General features: G+C 44.1%; 1 protein-coding gene across 6 annotated transcripts in view; it reads left to right on the top strand.

The window, feature by feature from the left end:
- Nucleotides 1-16,716, top strand: part of MAPKBP1 (mitogen-activated protein kinase binding protein 1) — a 99,535-nt gene that overhangs the window by 44,238 nt on the left and 38,581 nt on the right. For 5 of the 6 annotated variants that reach the window (XM_063159070.1, XM_063159073.1, XM_063159076.1 and 2 more), the window contains exons 4-11: nt 8,820-8,882; nt 9,459-9,516; nt 12,529-12,699; nt 13,745-13,882; nt 14,496-14,678; nt 15,270-15,287; nt 15,827-15,987; nt 16,374-16,563. In XM_063159070.1, coding sequence (XP_063015140.1) covers nt 8,820-8,882; nt 9,459-9,516; nt 12,529-12,699; nt 13,745-13,882; nt 14,496-14,678; nt 15,270-15,287; nt 15,827-15,987; nt 16,374-16,563 — 982 coding nt within the window. The remainder of the gene's footprint in view (nt 1-8,819; nt 8,883-9,458; nt 9,517-12,528; nt 12,700-13,744; nt 13,883-14,495; nt 14,679-15,269; nt 15,288-15,826; nt 15,988-16,373; nt 16,564-16,716) is intronic. The other variant, XM_063159074.1, reaches the window with a different exon arrangement.

The following is a 16,716-nucleotide window of genomic DNA, read 5'->3' on the forward strand; positions in this document are numbered from 1 at the left end:
CAGAGCACACAAACCCAGGCAGCTCAAGGCCTTTGAGACTCAGTAAAAAGTTTGTGGCCTGTAGCTGAAAATGGCAAATCTGGGGCTGTCAGCCAGATACTGATTGAAGAGGGACTGGATCTTGAGAGCAAGTGGAGGGGTGGAGCACAACTGGGGAGCTAGAGATCCCCAAAGCAGGTGTCTTGGCTGGTCTGTCAGGATAGATAGTTGTTTTTTCTCCTTGTTGATGTTCCTGGGACAGCTGTAGCTTTGGGAGTTCTCAGCATATGGAAATAGGTCTTTTCCCAAGAATTAACATAATCAACTACTGTGATCCTATAGTGTCCATCCTGGAAGAAGTTGCATTCTCTGTCTTGCATGCGAAGCTCTTCAGGTTTTTAGCCATGTTCTGGCTGTTTGTTTCATCTCTCTTGGTCACACCTGGAATCAGCCAGGTGCTGCTCAAGACTCCATTTCCTAGTGCTTCTCAGTCTTTCTTGTCTGTCTGATCAGCACGTTTTCTGGTCATTAACTATCTCAGTGATCCTTTTGTTCCTCCAGTCTACCCATCATCAGTTGCCCATTGCTCTAACCCTGGGGCTGCTGCTCTTCTGCAGTATTCCGTGGGTGTTTGCTAACAGTACTGAAATAAAATGCAGCTCTGCAACTCCTAGCCCAGTTGATTTGATACTTCGTGTAGGTGTATTGCTGGCATTGCTTCCCTGCCCCTAGGCAAGTGAGTGGTTTTGGAGAGAGGGAGAGAGAAATGTGCACTCTCTATGTGCGTGCAAATGTTATAGTCAGCCGTGAGCCATATGTATACATGTGTCTGTGTATATACCTACAAATATATGTGTGTGTGTCTGTACAGGCATTTGTCATCAGTGCCCTGTCTCTTTTGAAGCTTGTCAGATGAGCAGACTGACGGACTTTTCAGTCTGTGTAAGTACAGCTGCTGCTTTGCATGGCTTCATTTTTCTACCTACCTTTGCTGCAGGCTGGAGGACAGGTGGAATATTCTGCAATGCAGCAGAGATGGCCTGTCCCTGGTTCTGCTAGGACAGGGCTTTATTCCTGGTTTCTCATTCATGAGGATTTTTTTCCCTCTCCTGGCTTTGATTTGTTGAAGGGAATGGTGTTGTTTTGAAGGAGAAGTTCCTGCTGAATCACTGGTGACTAAGTAGCCGTGAGCCATAACAATTAACTGGAAACATTTTCATCTTCCTTGCAACTGTAATGATTCCCAGTTAGTAAGCTGGTTTAAATTTCATGGTTTTCCTCTGAGGCCTTTTTTCTCCTCTGCTTTCCCTACATGCACTTCTTGCCCAAGTCTTTCACAATTTGTGTCTGGCTTAGCTCTTTGCCTCCCAGGAAAGGTGCCTCCTTATTGTGCAGCTCTTTAAAAAGCCATCACTCTCCTGAGGGCACTACTGCCATGTCTCTGGCTCCAGTGTGGCTCCTCTGGAGTTGTGTACAACTTATCCAGTGGGAGACGGGTCCCAGGCTGTGTTTCCTCTCTGCATCCATTTTGTGTGAACTGTTTTCCTGAGTCATCACCCTGCCTTGTATTTGCCCAGTGTCAGAAGGGTTGCTAATTTTAAAAACCCTCCTCCTCTTCTTCTGCTCTGCTTCCTTAACAATAGACCTTGAAATAGCATGAACACCTCCTATGGTAGGTTAAGGATTTTCCACATACAATAGTTGCAGGGGGGTGAGGATATGTTGCAGTGAGATCAGCTGGACCTGCTAGAAATCACTGTAGCCAGCCCATGAGGATGGGCAGCACCTTCACTCTAGGAGGAGGCAGGAAGGAAATTTTCTGCAATTTCTCATCTGTGGTCCTGGTAAAGCTGGAACTTCAGTGGTGCCTTGTGTAGGAAAGAAGAGAGGCCCTGATTGATGTTACAGTCACAATCTCTGCTCGTTATTGGATCTTTTTAACTGTTCGTGTATTGAGCTTTTTAAAAGTATTTTTAAAGCATTTTGGGTGCCATTTCAGATCTGTGCATCTGTTCTCTGCCATCTGCAGCTTGAGGTTAGAGACACAGCTGGTTGTTTTAAAGATGTAGTCTGGCAGGTGTAAAGGGGCTGCTGAGAGCAGCCAGTGGAAGCTGTCAGCTGTGTGTGGCAGGATTGGTGTTGGCCCTCCCTGTGCAGGGCAGGAGCTGAGGAGAAGCTTTCTGGGCACTCAGCCCTGTCCCCTCATCTGCAGCAGGGCCTGTTCAGGTAGACAGGCACAAACCACATTGGCAGCAGAAGATCATGAGGATGGCAGCATCCCTGCCAGATGACAGGGAGAGAAAGCTGCCTGTTTTTCTGGATGTCATCAGATCACATAGGTATTGGTGGAGATTTTGCAGGGCTCTCAGCTTTGAGGCTCAGTTAGTGTAATGGACAAGGTGAATTCAGTAGGCTGAAGTGGTGGTGAGATCAGAGGCTGCCCTTGTCTGTTTGGGGATTATCCCTATAAATCCTTGTCAGTTCAGGTCTGCTGAAATTTCCTCTGCTGCTCTGTCTCCTCTCAGTGTAGGTGCACACTGTTGTAAGATATCTCTGAAAGTCAAATTTCTGGAGGCTGAGAAGAGAGTCTGTGCAAGTATCTTAAAATAGGCCCTGTTCTTCTCCTGGACTGGGCTATTGGAGGCAAGAAACTGGACTTCAGTTTGTCACAGTTCTTCCTGTGGTTTTTTGGAGCAGATCCTATTGTGTGATGTGTTTGAGCTCCTACTCCTGCAGATTTGGGGTACCATGCAGTCTTTTAAATAGAGTATGTGTGGTTGGCAATCAGAAATTTCTACCCTATTAGTTTAGTGACACTAAATATATCACTGACTTTCTTTTTCACAGTGGGTTTCTTGTTCGGTATTCATGGCTTTTCATTAGCCTGCGTTGGTTTCTGAAGCATGAATTTTGCTGCACCTCTCAGGCTCCCACCTTTTTAGTTCTCTCTATCACAGATTGGTACAGGGAGCTCTAGAGGCTTTTCTGCTCAGGCAGTGACACCCAGCTCTTAACCTCTCAACAGATAGATCTTTCTTCTCAGCATGCATGTAATTAATACAGTTTGCTTGAAAATACCTATTCAGTTACATAGTCAGTGTGCACATCCTCTCATCACTGCTAACTCAATCCCAGTACTGGCTATGAATTAAAGAAGCTTTTTGGCAGGAAGAATTGCCACATAGAAAATTAACACCAGCTTCTGTAGACACTGCTTTGCTCTGATCAAGCTTGCCATGGCAACCAATGCAGTGTAAAAAAGATTTTGTTCTTATCAAAGTCTTTTTTTACTCATGCATTTAGTGCATAGGAAGCTTTTGCACTCTCATTTGAATAGCTTTGGGTGAGGGGAAGAGAGCAAGGTATGAGCCAGAAATTGAGAAATGGACCGATTTTGAAGGGATGGGACTGTTAACTCTTTTCATTTTTTCTTGCAGTGGCATGAAAGGAGTATATTGTGGGGAAGAAAAAAAGAAAGAAAGCTAATGTTTGTTTTCATGTCTTAATGGAGTTTTCTTTCCTCTGTACAGCATCCTCTTCATAGCATAGGCTCCATGCATTTGGGAGAGGAGGGCTTGACACATAAGCTTTCCCTACAGTCATGTGTCCCACAAGATAAGGCAACACTGAGCTGGTTTGTAGCTTGGAAGGGAATGCTACTGCAGCCTTTTAATTTTCCCAAACCCTTGTAAGGGGAACCTGTAGAGGAAGGAAAAGGGAAAACACACTTCTGCAGAAATTTAATTTTTGTCAGCTTGCTGAGGAAGGAGATGGCTGGGGTAAGGCAGCTGTTAATAGAGGGATGTTGTGGGAAACAGGAGGACAATGAGAAGAGTAAAACACCCAGAAACTATAATTTGGTAAGTGCAGAAGTGAAGCCAGTAGAAGAAAAGTCAGAAGTGAAGGTGGAGTGACCCACTGCCACTGACTTAGTGAGTCAGATACTTTGTGTAAATGTGATACTGACATCTGATTCCTCTTCACTCCTTATATGATATTTAGCCTAGAAAAATTGCTAATTTTTTATATTTTGTGGGTCTTTTTGCTTTTGCTGGAGCCAGTGGAAACTACTGTGACATTCCATGCCTACCTTCTCCTTTCCTCTCCCTCTCCCCTCTCCCTTCCTGTTTTTCATCTGCGTATATGATGCACAGTTGTGAAGTTACAACCTCCATGGAGGTTTGGAAAGCTCTTCAAGGAACCTTTCTTGTTGGCTGATACAAATGAGCTCCCTGATGGACAATGCTCATGTTGTCAGTAAAAACCTTTGACACTGCTGTGAGAGCTAATTCTGTCCTTCCCTTGTGTTCTTGTGTCCCTGGATGTCCCACAAGAAAGAGACATACTGGGAAGGATTGCCCAGCTGAGCTGTTTATAAAAGCTGCTTGTATCAGGAAGGTGTGCTTAATAGTTGTGAGGTGGAACCATAGCCCTGGAAATAATGCCTTTCCATATGTGTGCCATTGCCTACAGCCTGTGCAGGGGCCAGCATGCAAACAAACAGGACACTTGATCCCAGCTGGCTGATGTATGGTTTGTACAGCTGTAATCCATACATGGTTTCTATAAATGTCTTGGAAGTCAGAATCTACTTGTGGATTAGAAAGGTGCTGTGATCATCAAGCCTTGTCTGCAGCTGCAGAGGAGATAGGCTTTGTGCTGAAACAAGAGGGCTAACAGTGTTGATGTTCTCAACAGCTGATGTGTGCCAGGCTCTGTAGGTCTTGTGAGGTGTTTCTGGAGCTAGCCTTGGTTTGCATGTTGGTACTAGCATTCAAAAATATCTCTTCAGACAAAGGTCTCTTGAGCACTTGAATTTGTTTTGAAAGCTTCAGTTTGGAAAAGGGGTGGAGTGTGTGGAACAGGTGATGTGTCCATTGTGGAACTTTGGGTTTGAAGTGCTTTGCTTTGTCTACGTGCACAGTTGGAAGCTGTGAATAAAAAGATCAGTGCTCTCTTGCCATTCATCCTTTCCTATCCCTCTGGCTGTAAAATACTGAATGCAACCTTATAAAGAAGCAAAGATGGAGGATGGTTATATGGGTGTATACTCTGTGATGCAACTAATTTTCCATGGTAGTTTTTATTATTTTAACTAGTGTAAGATTAAAGCAAGCATAAATGGAAAGGAGTAGATATTTTGCCTCACTTGAGGGCTTGATGGCCTTACTGGATAGGAGGCAGTGTTGAGTAGGTGGGTCAGCAACCTGATCATTCAGTGTCTCCATTCAGTTTATTTTGCTAGACTGATTTCCTTTGCTAAAATGGACCATGCCCAGAGTATTAATGGGCTCTGAAATACTTTATTTAGGAAGCTGCTGCAGGTTCTGCTGGACTGAGCTGAGCTGTGTCTGAGCAGGCAGTGAAGGCCACCCTGTGTCACTGAGCAGCTTAGGTTGTAAAAGAACCTCTGATCATGGACCATTAACCTAACACTGCCAAGCCACCACTAAACCATGCCCTTGTGTGCCACATCTTCACATATTTTAAATACCTCTGGGGATGGCAACCCAACTACTTCTTTGGGCAGCCTGTTCCAGTGCTTGACAAGCTTTTCTGTGAAAAAATATTTCCTAATATGCAGTCTAAACATTTCTGATGCAACTTGAGGCTGTTTCCTAACACTCTGAAGAGATTATAGAACTAGAAATAGTTTTTTTTGCTTGTTGTGGAAATGTGTTCTTTAGGATGGAATGGACTAGAAACCTTCCCAAGCATTTTGAGAAGGAGCTAGTATACAAACTTGCATGCTCCTGACTCTCAGAACAGGATCTGTGCCCCATTGTATGATTGATGGTTTGAGGTTTCCCATCTTGCTTAATAGAGTGTCCTTGGAGTTGGCTGAAGCCTTTATTGCCCTTGTGTGTGGCAGGGAGGAGAGGAATGGTGGAAAATCAGCATGGGACAGCATTGCAGTTGGGTAGCTTTTGTTGGGTAGCAGTTAATTTAAGAAAACAAGTTCAGAAGACTAATTAATCCTGGCTAAATGGCTTTGTTGGCAAGAAGGTCATAACTAATTACTAAGTTATGTTAATTATTAACCAATAAATCTAAATATCTTCTTTTGCTGAGCTTATGAGTTAAAATTACTACTTCGTGATATAAATTAAGGCTTGCTCACCTGTAAGGAGACACTGTGATTTATCCCCCTGCCCCTGCAGTTAGTGTTTATTAATTATGGGTCAAACTCAGTGAATCAAGTATAGCTGTCTTAAGACAGCTGCTGTGATAGCTGCTCTGGCATTAGGAGCTGTGTGGCTCTTGAAATGGTCTGTGGATTTGCCTTGGTGTGTGGCACACAGGCTGTTCTGGGGTGCCACTATGCTAAAATTCATGATTGTAAGTGGCAAAAGTTCAGCCCTATAGGTTAATAATGGTGAAACCCTGGAGCTTTGTGGCCCACTACACTATTCTAGGAAGTGGTTTGTTTGCTTGCCTGGTTTGAAGACCGCAGTTTATATTTTGTATCTTTCCTCTGTTTTTTAAACTGTGTTCACTTCTCTGAAGTCCTGTTTCTCTGCTGAGTTCCTCACAATAAAACAGAAACTTGACTTTAAGAGCTGCATAAGAAAGTCTTTGTGAAGATTTGATCTCTTCCTTTTATTCTTTCTGGGTTTCCGAAGCTTATTTTAAGCACAATTCATCCGTATTTTAACTCTGCAGGATTTTGGTCCATTAACCCTATCCAACCATAATGGGGTTTTTGCTTTGCTTTTCTGATTAGCTGGAAGCTCAGGATTAGATAGATTTTTACATCTGCTAACTTCCTATTTCATATCTTGTAATTTGCAAGGCTTACCCTTTCCTGACTTGTTAAGGGAACACAATCCACCTGCTTCTTTGCACTAATCCCTGAGAAATATGTAGCACGGCTTTGACTTGAAACCCTCCAGTTTGATTCCCCAGGGTAAAAAGGATCAATTCTGGTCTGAACAAACTGCTTATCTACACTTTCTCTGCTCTTCCATAAGGCTACATCTCCAACCATCGCTATCTACCCTTTAACTGTCAAGAAAGTTTGGTGCCTTTATTACCTTGGCCTTCAGGGTAGGGTATGAGTGGATAGGGGTGTGTGAAATGGCATGGCTGCAGAGTAGAGTAGTCTAAAGGAGGGGAGGGCATATCCTGTGCTTCCTTGGGGCTTTGGATGCTGGCTTTGAACTATCAATGTTAATGGAGTGTGGAAGGTCCAGCCAAGGACTCTCAGCTTTAAAGTATTGGTGTGTCACTCCTCTTTTCTGCCCTCTTTTCAAAATTGACACTCCTTGTGGCAGTGTAGCCTGGTCAGACCAAAGACCAAAGCTGCCAGGACTAGGTGAGGGAATGCCAGAGGCATTGCAGGGCCCTGTCTCCCCTGAGCTATGCCTGTAGCACTCGTGGCCCTGCCTGCTGCTGGGGATGTGCAGTGGGGCCTGGAGGGATGCGGCTCTCGTTCCAGGCAGTGTGGTGCCAGGCTGTGCTTTGTCCTGGGCGTGAGTGTGAATTGAAATGTTGGTGAGCTCTGTAGGTGAGGTTCTGCAGTGGATTTCTGGGGTCCCTCAGCTTTTTACCCTTCTGATTGGCTGTTTCAGGCCAACTCCTCTACTTCTCCTGTGTGTCCTGCATGTTTCTCCCAGTGATTGATGTCTGTAGCCTGGCTTGTGTTGCAAGCAAGCCCCAGCACGATGGTGATGTGAGTGAAACCCTCAGTGCAGCAGAGGCTGCTGGCAGTGGAGCAGGGACATCCTGCAGTGCTCCCCCAACACTGCAGTGAAGGAGGAGCTGGGACTCTCCAAACTCCAGCAGCGTTCTTGTAGACGGACAGACAAACTCCACAGTTTCTATTTTAGATGTGAAGTGAAAAATACAGCACAAGGTCATCAGAACAATTGTTCCTCTATCTTTTTATTCCCATAACAGCATTTTCTGTTACTGGTTGTTACTGTGCTCTGCTGCAAGACAAATGCTGTTACATGAAGATTTAAAAATGGTGTATAGGATGTTTGTAGAGAATGGGGAAGGCTGCAGTATCTGTGACAGCTGTAGATTTGGTTGTGGTGGGCTGAGGCATGGAGACAATGTGCTATGGGCAAGAATAGTGGGAGATGTTTTTCCTTCCTTCCCCCCCCGTGTCAGCAACAGAGGTGTTTTGCTCACAATGGAGGTGATTATATTGCTTACCAGGAGCTTAGTATTGCTTGCTTTAGCAGTTCATCTTACTGAGGGATATCTGCAAGGCCCCTGAGCAAGCTGTTTATGCAGATAGACTTCTTAGGTCAATACTTTTTTGGCAACGTATGTCTCACTTCTCAACTGGCCAGTCCCTTCTTGTGCTATACTCAGTGGTTTGTGTCCTGTCTGTTGTTAAGGTCAGGCACAGAAATTTAGTGCCTTTAACTTCCCAAATCTTTTCCAAAAGATCCCCTCTTTCCTTCTTCCCTATTGTCTTACTCTTGCACCAGACACACTGCTTTGGTGCCCAGCACACAAGGTCACTTTTATGGCAGGGGACATTATCCATTAGGGCTTTGCACAAGTTTTCATGGTCAAACTTTCTGTTCAGCTTGAACAATCAATCTCAGGGTTCCTGGAGGGTGGAAAGTTAATTATTTATGGTACTAGCAAATGGTATCCCTCAACATAAAAGAGATGTGATTTCCCTCTGGATTGTTCTTTTGCTTTCTGTTTTTTAGTTAACCTCAGTTCAGTCTGAGATTAGGGGATAAAACAGCTTTTTGGGACTACTTTTGCTGCTCTTTTTAATTTTATTTTTTTAACTTTTCCAGCAAGGATAGCTCTTTGGTTATCTTTATGCATGTGGTGATGTAATCTCTCTTTGTTTTTGTGTTTCCTTTGTCTAGGTGTGTTGTTGTGCTGTTCAACCCTAGAAAAAATAAGCAACACCATATTCTAAACAGCTCCAGGTGAGTAAAGCTTTAAGCTGGACTTGCTTTCTGTGAGGTGAATTCAAGACTTTTAGAGCTTGACTGAAGTGCAGGAGGAGCTGCTGTTGCTCCAGGCTAAATCCCCTTGGTTGGAGTTGCCTTGGGGACAGGCTGCCTGCAGCTTTGACTCCAGCTCCTTCTCACATGAGGTGCTATTGCTGACAAAGTACCACCTCGTAAACACTGGATCCCAAGAGGAACTGGTAATGGTCATGACATGGAGGGGATCTTACTACAGTTCCATGGTATCTGACTTTTTTTTTCTCCACCTAAAATGATGACCTCATTATTGAAGCCAGCAGTGTGACATGGTCCTGCACCTGGAATAAAGGTGCAGCAATGAGCCTCAACTTTTGGAGCTTTTCTGCTGCTGTAAGCTGCTGTTTGAGACTTGGGCAGCAGGGAATCCCCATGGTAAAGCAAAACCATTATGTCAGGTTATTATGGGTGACTTCAGCATTTTTTCAGTTCGTCCCAACCTACTCCCTAGTCATGATGTATTGAAATGAAATCACATGTTGGAAATGTTTCTCAGCGTTATTTTCTCTGTTTTAGGAAAACAATTACAGCACTTGCTTTCTCTCCAGATGGAAAATATTTGGTTACAGGAGAGGTAAGTGTGAGAGGAGAGAGGGTGCACCTTGTTCACCTTGAAGCAGGGCAGAGGGGCTTAGAAGAAACAGGCTGTTTTCACACAGAGGAGTTCCAGTGTTGCCTCATTGTTCAGTGGACCTGCTGGCTTATGGGTGGCACTGGGTGCTCCAGCTGGGAGGTTTTTAACATGTCAGCTTTGGGGATGGGTCTTCTGGAGTGTCATCTGTGGGCTGAAGGTAGAGTGAAAATAAGCAAGAGGACGCACAGCATCATTCTACTCTAACATCAATGAAGAGTACTTGGATGGTCCAGAATATTGGCCTGAGCTTAGCACTGTCCCTTCAGGATTTCAGGAAGTAACTGAAGCCAGAAACAGTGTTGCAGGAAAAAAGAAAAGTGCACCTGGAGTGGAGTTTTAGGAATAGTCACAGAAGATGCTGGTGCCTGTGGTTTGGCATTGTTTGTTTGGCTGGAAGCAACAATTGCTTTCTCTTTCCCAGCATGCCCAAAGGGGAGAATAAGGATGAGTACACTGTGTGTCTGTTCTGCATTAGAAGCTCAAGACACACGCTGTGTCATGAGCCTGAAATTGCTGGATGTTAAAAATTGACAGAAATGCTGACCTTCATATGGTTGAGCTTAGTTTGCTCCTGTGTGTGACTAATGGCAGTTTAGCACTAGTCCCTGTGCCTCTGTAAGAGATGGGGAGGGAGCATGTGTGAGACAGGTCCTCTCCTGAGCCTCAGCCACAGGGAGGAGAAGTGTGTCACTGTTCTGTGCTGGAGCTCTCAAGGTGGAGACTGTTCTCTCCAGAGGTCCCCAGTGTGGTCACTGTGATGGCAGCTGTCATGTCCCCAGGTGGCTCCAATCCTGGGCCTGAATCCTGGGTGGATCAGACCAAGGGTAGAAACAACAGTGGGTTTTTTTTTAGATGGAGGCTACCACGACAGAGAAAAAGTTAGCATTAACTTTCCATCACTAGATGTTGTGATTAGGGCTTTTATGTGAAAACGTGAGGTTTCATAGCTCATAGTATTCAGTTCTGATGATTCTGGTACCTTCTTTTGTTTTCCTTTTTTTTTTAATTTCTGGTGCTCGATGCTTTTCATTAGGAGTAAGAAAAGTGGTAAAAAATGAAGTGGGAACTTTTCTTACTAACAAACTTTTCTGTTTGAAAATTTATTGGGGTAAATGGCAAATTAAAATTATAAAAAAAAAAAAAAAAGCTGTTCCAGTTATCCTGGAATTTGTAGGGCTTTTGTTATTATTGTTGTTGTTGTAGCGGGGTTTTTTGGGATTTTGTGGGGGTTTTTTGTTGTTTTTTTTTTTCCTTTTCCCCTTGTTGCAAAACATGTCTCCTCTTGCCCTATTGTAAAACCATTTCTTTTTTTCAGTATCCTCCCTCGTGTCTGACATTTGAATTATTGCTTAGTGTAGCAGTGTCCCCTGCTGGTATCAGCAGTCGTGTCTTAGTTATCCCCTGTCCCACAGGGAAATGTTCTCTGAGTTCACTTTCTCAAGCTCCCTTGTAGCTGCATTATGCTAATTCTGCCTAATAACACCTTAGTTTTCTGTATGGCTGGCTTTTCAGGGAGGAGAGCATGGAGGTTAGTCCTTGGCTGCCATACATATTAAATGTCTTTTACGTATTTCAAATTCATAAGAAAACTCTTTTTTCCTCTTTTTAATTATTATTTTGTATTTCTCCTCATGGAGATGTAGAGTCCATGGGGATCACACAGAGCTGCCTTCTGGTGAGAATTTCTTAGAAGATGAAATGCAAATTCAGTTTGTTAAAGTCCTGGGGTGTATGCTAAGTTACTGGGAAATAGTTATATATATGTATGTGCTTAATTATAGCAGTTGTTCTGAAGAGCAGCTGATTCAGCTCATTGTAATATCTTGCCAGCCACCTTGAGACCTGAGCTCTGTGCTGCAGGAGGGAGAACTGTACCCACTGCAGTTAAATCTGACCATGGCATTTTTCCAGGCCACCAGCAGTTGCTTAGCAGAGCTTTTGAACAAGGCAATTAAAACATCCACAATTTTAAACTTTTAAAGCTTCGACTTCTACTTGTGATGAGAGTTGCCTCTCCCACACAATCAAATTACTACCTTAAAACCAATCAAAAAGGTACCATTCTGCCATGTTGCCATGGATATGTTATCTTACAAGCTGCTGTTTTGACAGACTTCAATGTGGAATCATGAGCAGTTACTTGAGCAAGTTTTGCCCATCAAGCACATTTTTTGGCCAGCTCAGCTTGTGTGCCTTGTTTCATTTCAGCTCATCTTGTGTGCCTTGTTTTAATTTGGTTTAATAACAAACAATTAAACAAAAGAATAGATTTGTCTGGCAGAAAGTGCTGAATTGGCATTTCTGTTTCTCTGGAGAGCCAACATTAAAGCAGAGGCTCTGTTCCTGCCATGTCTTTTTCTCTGACATTACCCTGCCCGCACTCTTTTGGGTGGAATGTGTCTGTGCGTTACCTTGTGACAGAAATGGTGCTGCTGGCTTCTCAGAGGCTTCCTTCAGGTGGTGTGTGAGAGTTCCCACAACAGCCATGTCATGGTTTTGTATGGCATGACCTGGTTTGATATCTCAGATGTCTGTGTTGTGTTAGGAGCAGAGGATGGGAGGGCTTTTCATTCACTGGGTCTAGGGATAACAATCTATTATAATCCTTTTCACAAGCAGGCTGTAAATTCCCATTACAAACACCAGGGATGTGCATCAAAAGTATTGCTCTAGTCCCTGGCTAGAACAGGGACTAGCATTTTGTGAGTAGCATAAGAAAAGGTTTAAAGCAGGGGAGGTGGTATTAATTTGCACAGCTGTTGAAATGCATATTGTCCTTAGGTTGTTGGTCTCAACCTGGGCTTTAAAGAATCACAGGAACTGCTAAACCTATTGTGAGTGCACCATGTAGGCATCTTTTTTCCAAGTTCCTGCACATTTACATGCTTGAATGTGTCAGAACTGATTTTGGGGCTACCCCTCCTGTTCTGTGTCTGTTCCTGTCCCTTCCAGAGCGGACACATGCCAGCAGTTCGGGTGTGGGACGTGGCTGAGCGAACCCAGGTGGCAGAGCTCCAGGAGCACAAGTATGGTGTGGCCTGTGTGGCCTTCTCCCCCAGCTCCAAGTACATTGTGTCTGTGGGCTACCAGCATGACATGATTGTCAACGTGTGGTCATGGAAGGTAAGTTTTCTAGGAGGTCGGGTGGACCACGCGGTGCTGCTAAATCAGAAAGAGCTTCTGGTCTGACTGTAAACTACTTCAGTTCCATCTTGCTTTCTGTTTTTTAAAATTCTGTAGTTATTGTTTGGCTTTTGACATTCATACACACAGACAAATTTGGACAAGAGAGAAAGCTGTGGTCCCTTAGGGAAGGTCTAAGTCATTTCCATGAAGGGATATTCTTTATGCTTGGGAATGTGTTACATTTTTCTGTCCAGCCAGAAAAGCCTGGACTTTGAAACCTTGCCAAACCATTGTGTTTTTTAGAGGCTTATTAAAAACTAATTTATGAGGTTAAGGAAGGAAGCTCTCATCAGCCAGAGATTTCCTTTGTAGTGTAGTGGATACTCTTGGCTTGTTTTGATTTTTTTATGTCAGAGTTTGTGATACTCTGGTCCCATCCCTGATGGGTGAGAAGGGGAATATAGGGAATTCGTAATGGGTGAAAGCTGAGGAAAGTTGCTCTGCCTGTCACTGGATTGAGGCAAGTCTTGGTAGAAACAAAGCCTGTGTCTTATCCTCTAATGAACATTTAAGCATTTGGCCTCATTGGGGGCTGGGGGAGTTCTTCCTTGTGCTGACCTACATCTGCATTTGCTGTTTAGGAAGGGAAATGGGTTTGCTCTTAGCTCCTGGTGATTGTGAAACCCACATGTTTGTCATGGCTCACATACCAAGCTTCTGCAGGCACTAGTGCCTGCTGATTTGTTCTTGATCATAGTTAATGTGGAATGTGAATATAAATTTGAATTTTTAATATAAATGTGAATTAAAATAAATATGAGTATAATAATATTCATTTAATATAAATGTGAATTATACTATCTGCCAAATCAATTTTCCTAGCTAATGCTGAAGAGGTTGTATATGGAAGTGAATGGGGAATAGTTTTGGTTTCATCTTTTCCCTGCTGCACTGCTTGTACTGTATATGTGCCTGTAATTGAAATTAGTTTCCTTTGCTTCTGAACAAAGAAATTAAGCAATGTAAACAATTATGTTTCCAGAAAAACATCGTAGTGGCAGCCAACAAAGTCTCAAGTAAGGTGACAGCAGTGTCATTCTCGGAGGACTGCAGTTACTTTGTCACTGCTGGAAATCGACATATCAAGTTCTGGTACCTGGATGACAGCAAAACCTCCAAGGTGAGAGAAAGTGCATCAAGGCCAACCTGTAAATAGGCATTTCTGTCTCAAAGCAGGGTGGATTTTGCCCCAGTGAGCTGTGGGAAATGGGAAATTTTTTATTTTTCTGGGATGCAAGGATAGCCTTCCACGCCTGGCTCTGAAGTGTCACGCACTGATAGCACCAAAAGCTTGTCTTGCACTGATGTAGGGATGTCAGTCCTGGAGTTGCATAGCAGCATGCTTGTTCTTTAGTAGTCACATATACTGAAGAACAAATAAGCTAGGAAGGAGCTGCAGTAATTTAACTCCTTGGAGCACAGAGGTGGGGAGAGCTCTTTGACATTGGTATGAGCATCTCAAAAGGTTGTGAGTGTAATTTTGAAGCATCAGCCAAAGTGTTTAACAGTTTTAGCTGTTGTGTTATTCTCTGGGAGGCAGAATCCACCTACGGTGATTTTTCTGTGTGCTCATGAACAGTTGTAAACATGAGCAGCAAGTAAAACCTCTCCTTGTACGCTATTTACAGTTCTTTCTTTGAATCACTTCAGCACTCAGGGGTTGATGGTCTAAAAAATCACTGTCTGCCTGAAGTACCTTGCTGTATTTGTAGCAAACTGTTTTCTGTTGGTAGGTCAATGCCACTGTCCCCTTGCTGGGTCGCTCAGGATTGCTCGGAGAACTGAGGAACAACTTCTTTGCGGACGTGGCTTGTGGAAGGGGCAAAAAAGCTGACAGCACTTTCTGTATCACATCCTCAGGCCTGCTCTGTGAATTCAATGAAAAAAGGCTGCTAGACAAGTGGGTGGAGCTGAGGGTGAGTTTTACATCCTCCTATTCTGCTCAAGCAGAGCAGGAAAAACAAATAATAAGGGCACTCAGAGGTACAAGCTGACCACAAGCAGTGAAAATAATTGTGCTTCTGCAACCCTGTGATTTACTCTGGAAGGCTGGGCAAGAATAGTGTTATTTCTTGTCAAAGGGATTTTACTGATTGTTGAGCCTCTTTCATTCTCACACCCCAGCATTACAGGGACTGCTCTACTGGCAAAGCAATGTCCTTATGGCAACTCCTGTATGGTCCCTCCTGGCTTGGCTGGGGCAAGTAGGAATTTTAGAAGGATTCTGGTTTCTATCCACTCTGCAATGTCTTACTTGGCTTGTGCATCTCAAATGCAGGTTCCCAAGGTGCTAGTTGATTTGTCTATTCTAAACCACCAGGCCTGCCCATAGTTAAGAATTTGATCACAATGTTTTCCTTTCAATTGAATGTAACGTGCCCACCTGCAAGGATCCTGTGTATTAAAATCAAGGGAAAAAGTCTGTCCACGCTTTCACTCAAGTGAAATGCCTCTTCTTTTCTTTCCTTTCCTTTCCTCTCTAAAATCTGCCTTTCACTCTCGCTCAGAATACAGACAGCTTCACAGTAAGTTGAAAAAACTTTTTGCATTGAACTCATCCCCTTTTCACCACGCTCCATTTTGTGCCATTTTCTGCCATTTGTACAGATCCCAAAGGGTGGGGAAGAAAATTCATTTTGTTCTGTTTCTTATCCCCTCCTGACAGGTAATGTGTTGGTGTGCTAGTACAGGGTGAGGTGCTGCTTGCCTGCCAGTGTTGTTGAATGTCACAGAAATAAAAGCAGTGTTCAGAGTAGGACTCAGCTGGAGCAAATATGTAGCTCTGCTGGCCTCCCATCATAGTGGGTGGCAGAGAAATTGGGCTTTTTTCTAACTGTTTGGGATCTACACTGGACCTTGGCTGGAAAGTTCTTCAGAAAGGAGAAATTGATTTTTAGGCTTTTCCTTTAGGGCCTATTTACTCTCAGGGCTCGACTTCACCGCAGCTCTTCTGACCATGACTCCTTTGTCTGTCAATTCGCTCTTCTCCCTGACGTCTGTCTGGTGACCTTTGACATGAGAGCACATTTCTCATTTGCTATCTCTTGTGCTGTGTCCTCCTCAGACCACTGTGGCAAACTGCATCTCTGTGAATCATGACTACATCTTCTGTGGCTGTGCTGACGGCACCGTGCGGATTTTTAACCCTCTGAACCTTCACTTTGTCACTACTCTGCCAAAGCCACACTTCCTGGGAACTGACATCGCAAGCGTGACTGAGGCCAGGTACTGTGGAGAAGGATGCAAGGGAGCAAGGGAAGCTAGTGGGGGTTAGAGCTGTTCCCCAGACCTTTGCCATCTGGAGCATGCTCTTTTTATGGATTAAAGTTGGCAGTCTGTTGCAGATCTCTCTGAGCTGTTGCAGGCTTGCCCTGTATGACTGGACTACAGTTGGATGGCAAGAAGAGACTTTTGCCATGGGACTTTGGGGCTTCTTTTGGGACTTTTGTTGTTCAAGAGACAGGTCTTCCTGGCTAACTACTCTGTCTACCTATAGATGCCTTTGTTCATCTCAACAGTGCCCCGGGGAGAATCTGAGCTCTCCTGTTTGAGCATTGCCCCAGCTCCTGGAGAGCACAAGTTAACCAGGCTGTTGTTCTCTCTCTGTGCAGCCGTCTTTTCTCTGGTGTGGCTGATGCGAAGTATCCAGACACCATTGCCTTGACCTTTGACCCCACCAACCAGTGGCTTTCCTGTGTGTACAATGACCACAGCCTGTATGTGTGGGATGTCAAAGATCCGAAGAAAGTGGGCAAGGTGTACTCTGCTTTGTATCACTCTTCCTGTGTGTGGAACATTGAGGTATGTTGTCTGCAGACACAGGTGTTGGATTGGGAGTTGCAGCTGAGAAGGTCATCAGATGAGCTGCCAAATTTGAATACAAATGCTGACTATAGAGGGAATTGACTCAGATTTTCACCTGTGGTTGGTGCATTTGCTGCTGGGCCTGGGAAC

This window comes from Melospiza melodia, chromosome 6 (assembly GCF_035770615.1).
Source record: "Melospiza melodia melodia isolate bMelMel2 chromosome 6, bMelMel2.pri, whole genome shotgun sequence".
Lineage (NCBI taxonomy): Eukaryota > Metazoa > Chordata > Aves > Passeriformes > Passerellidae > Melospiza > Melospiza melodia.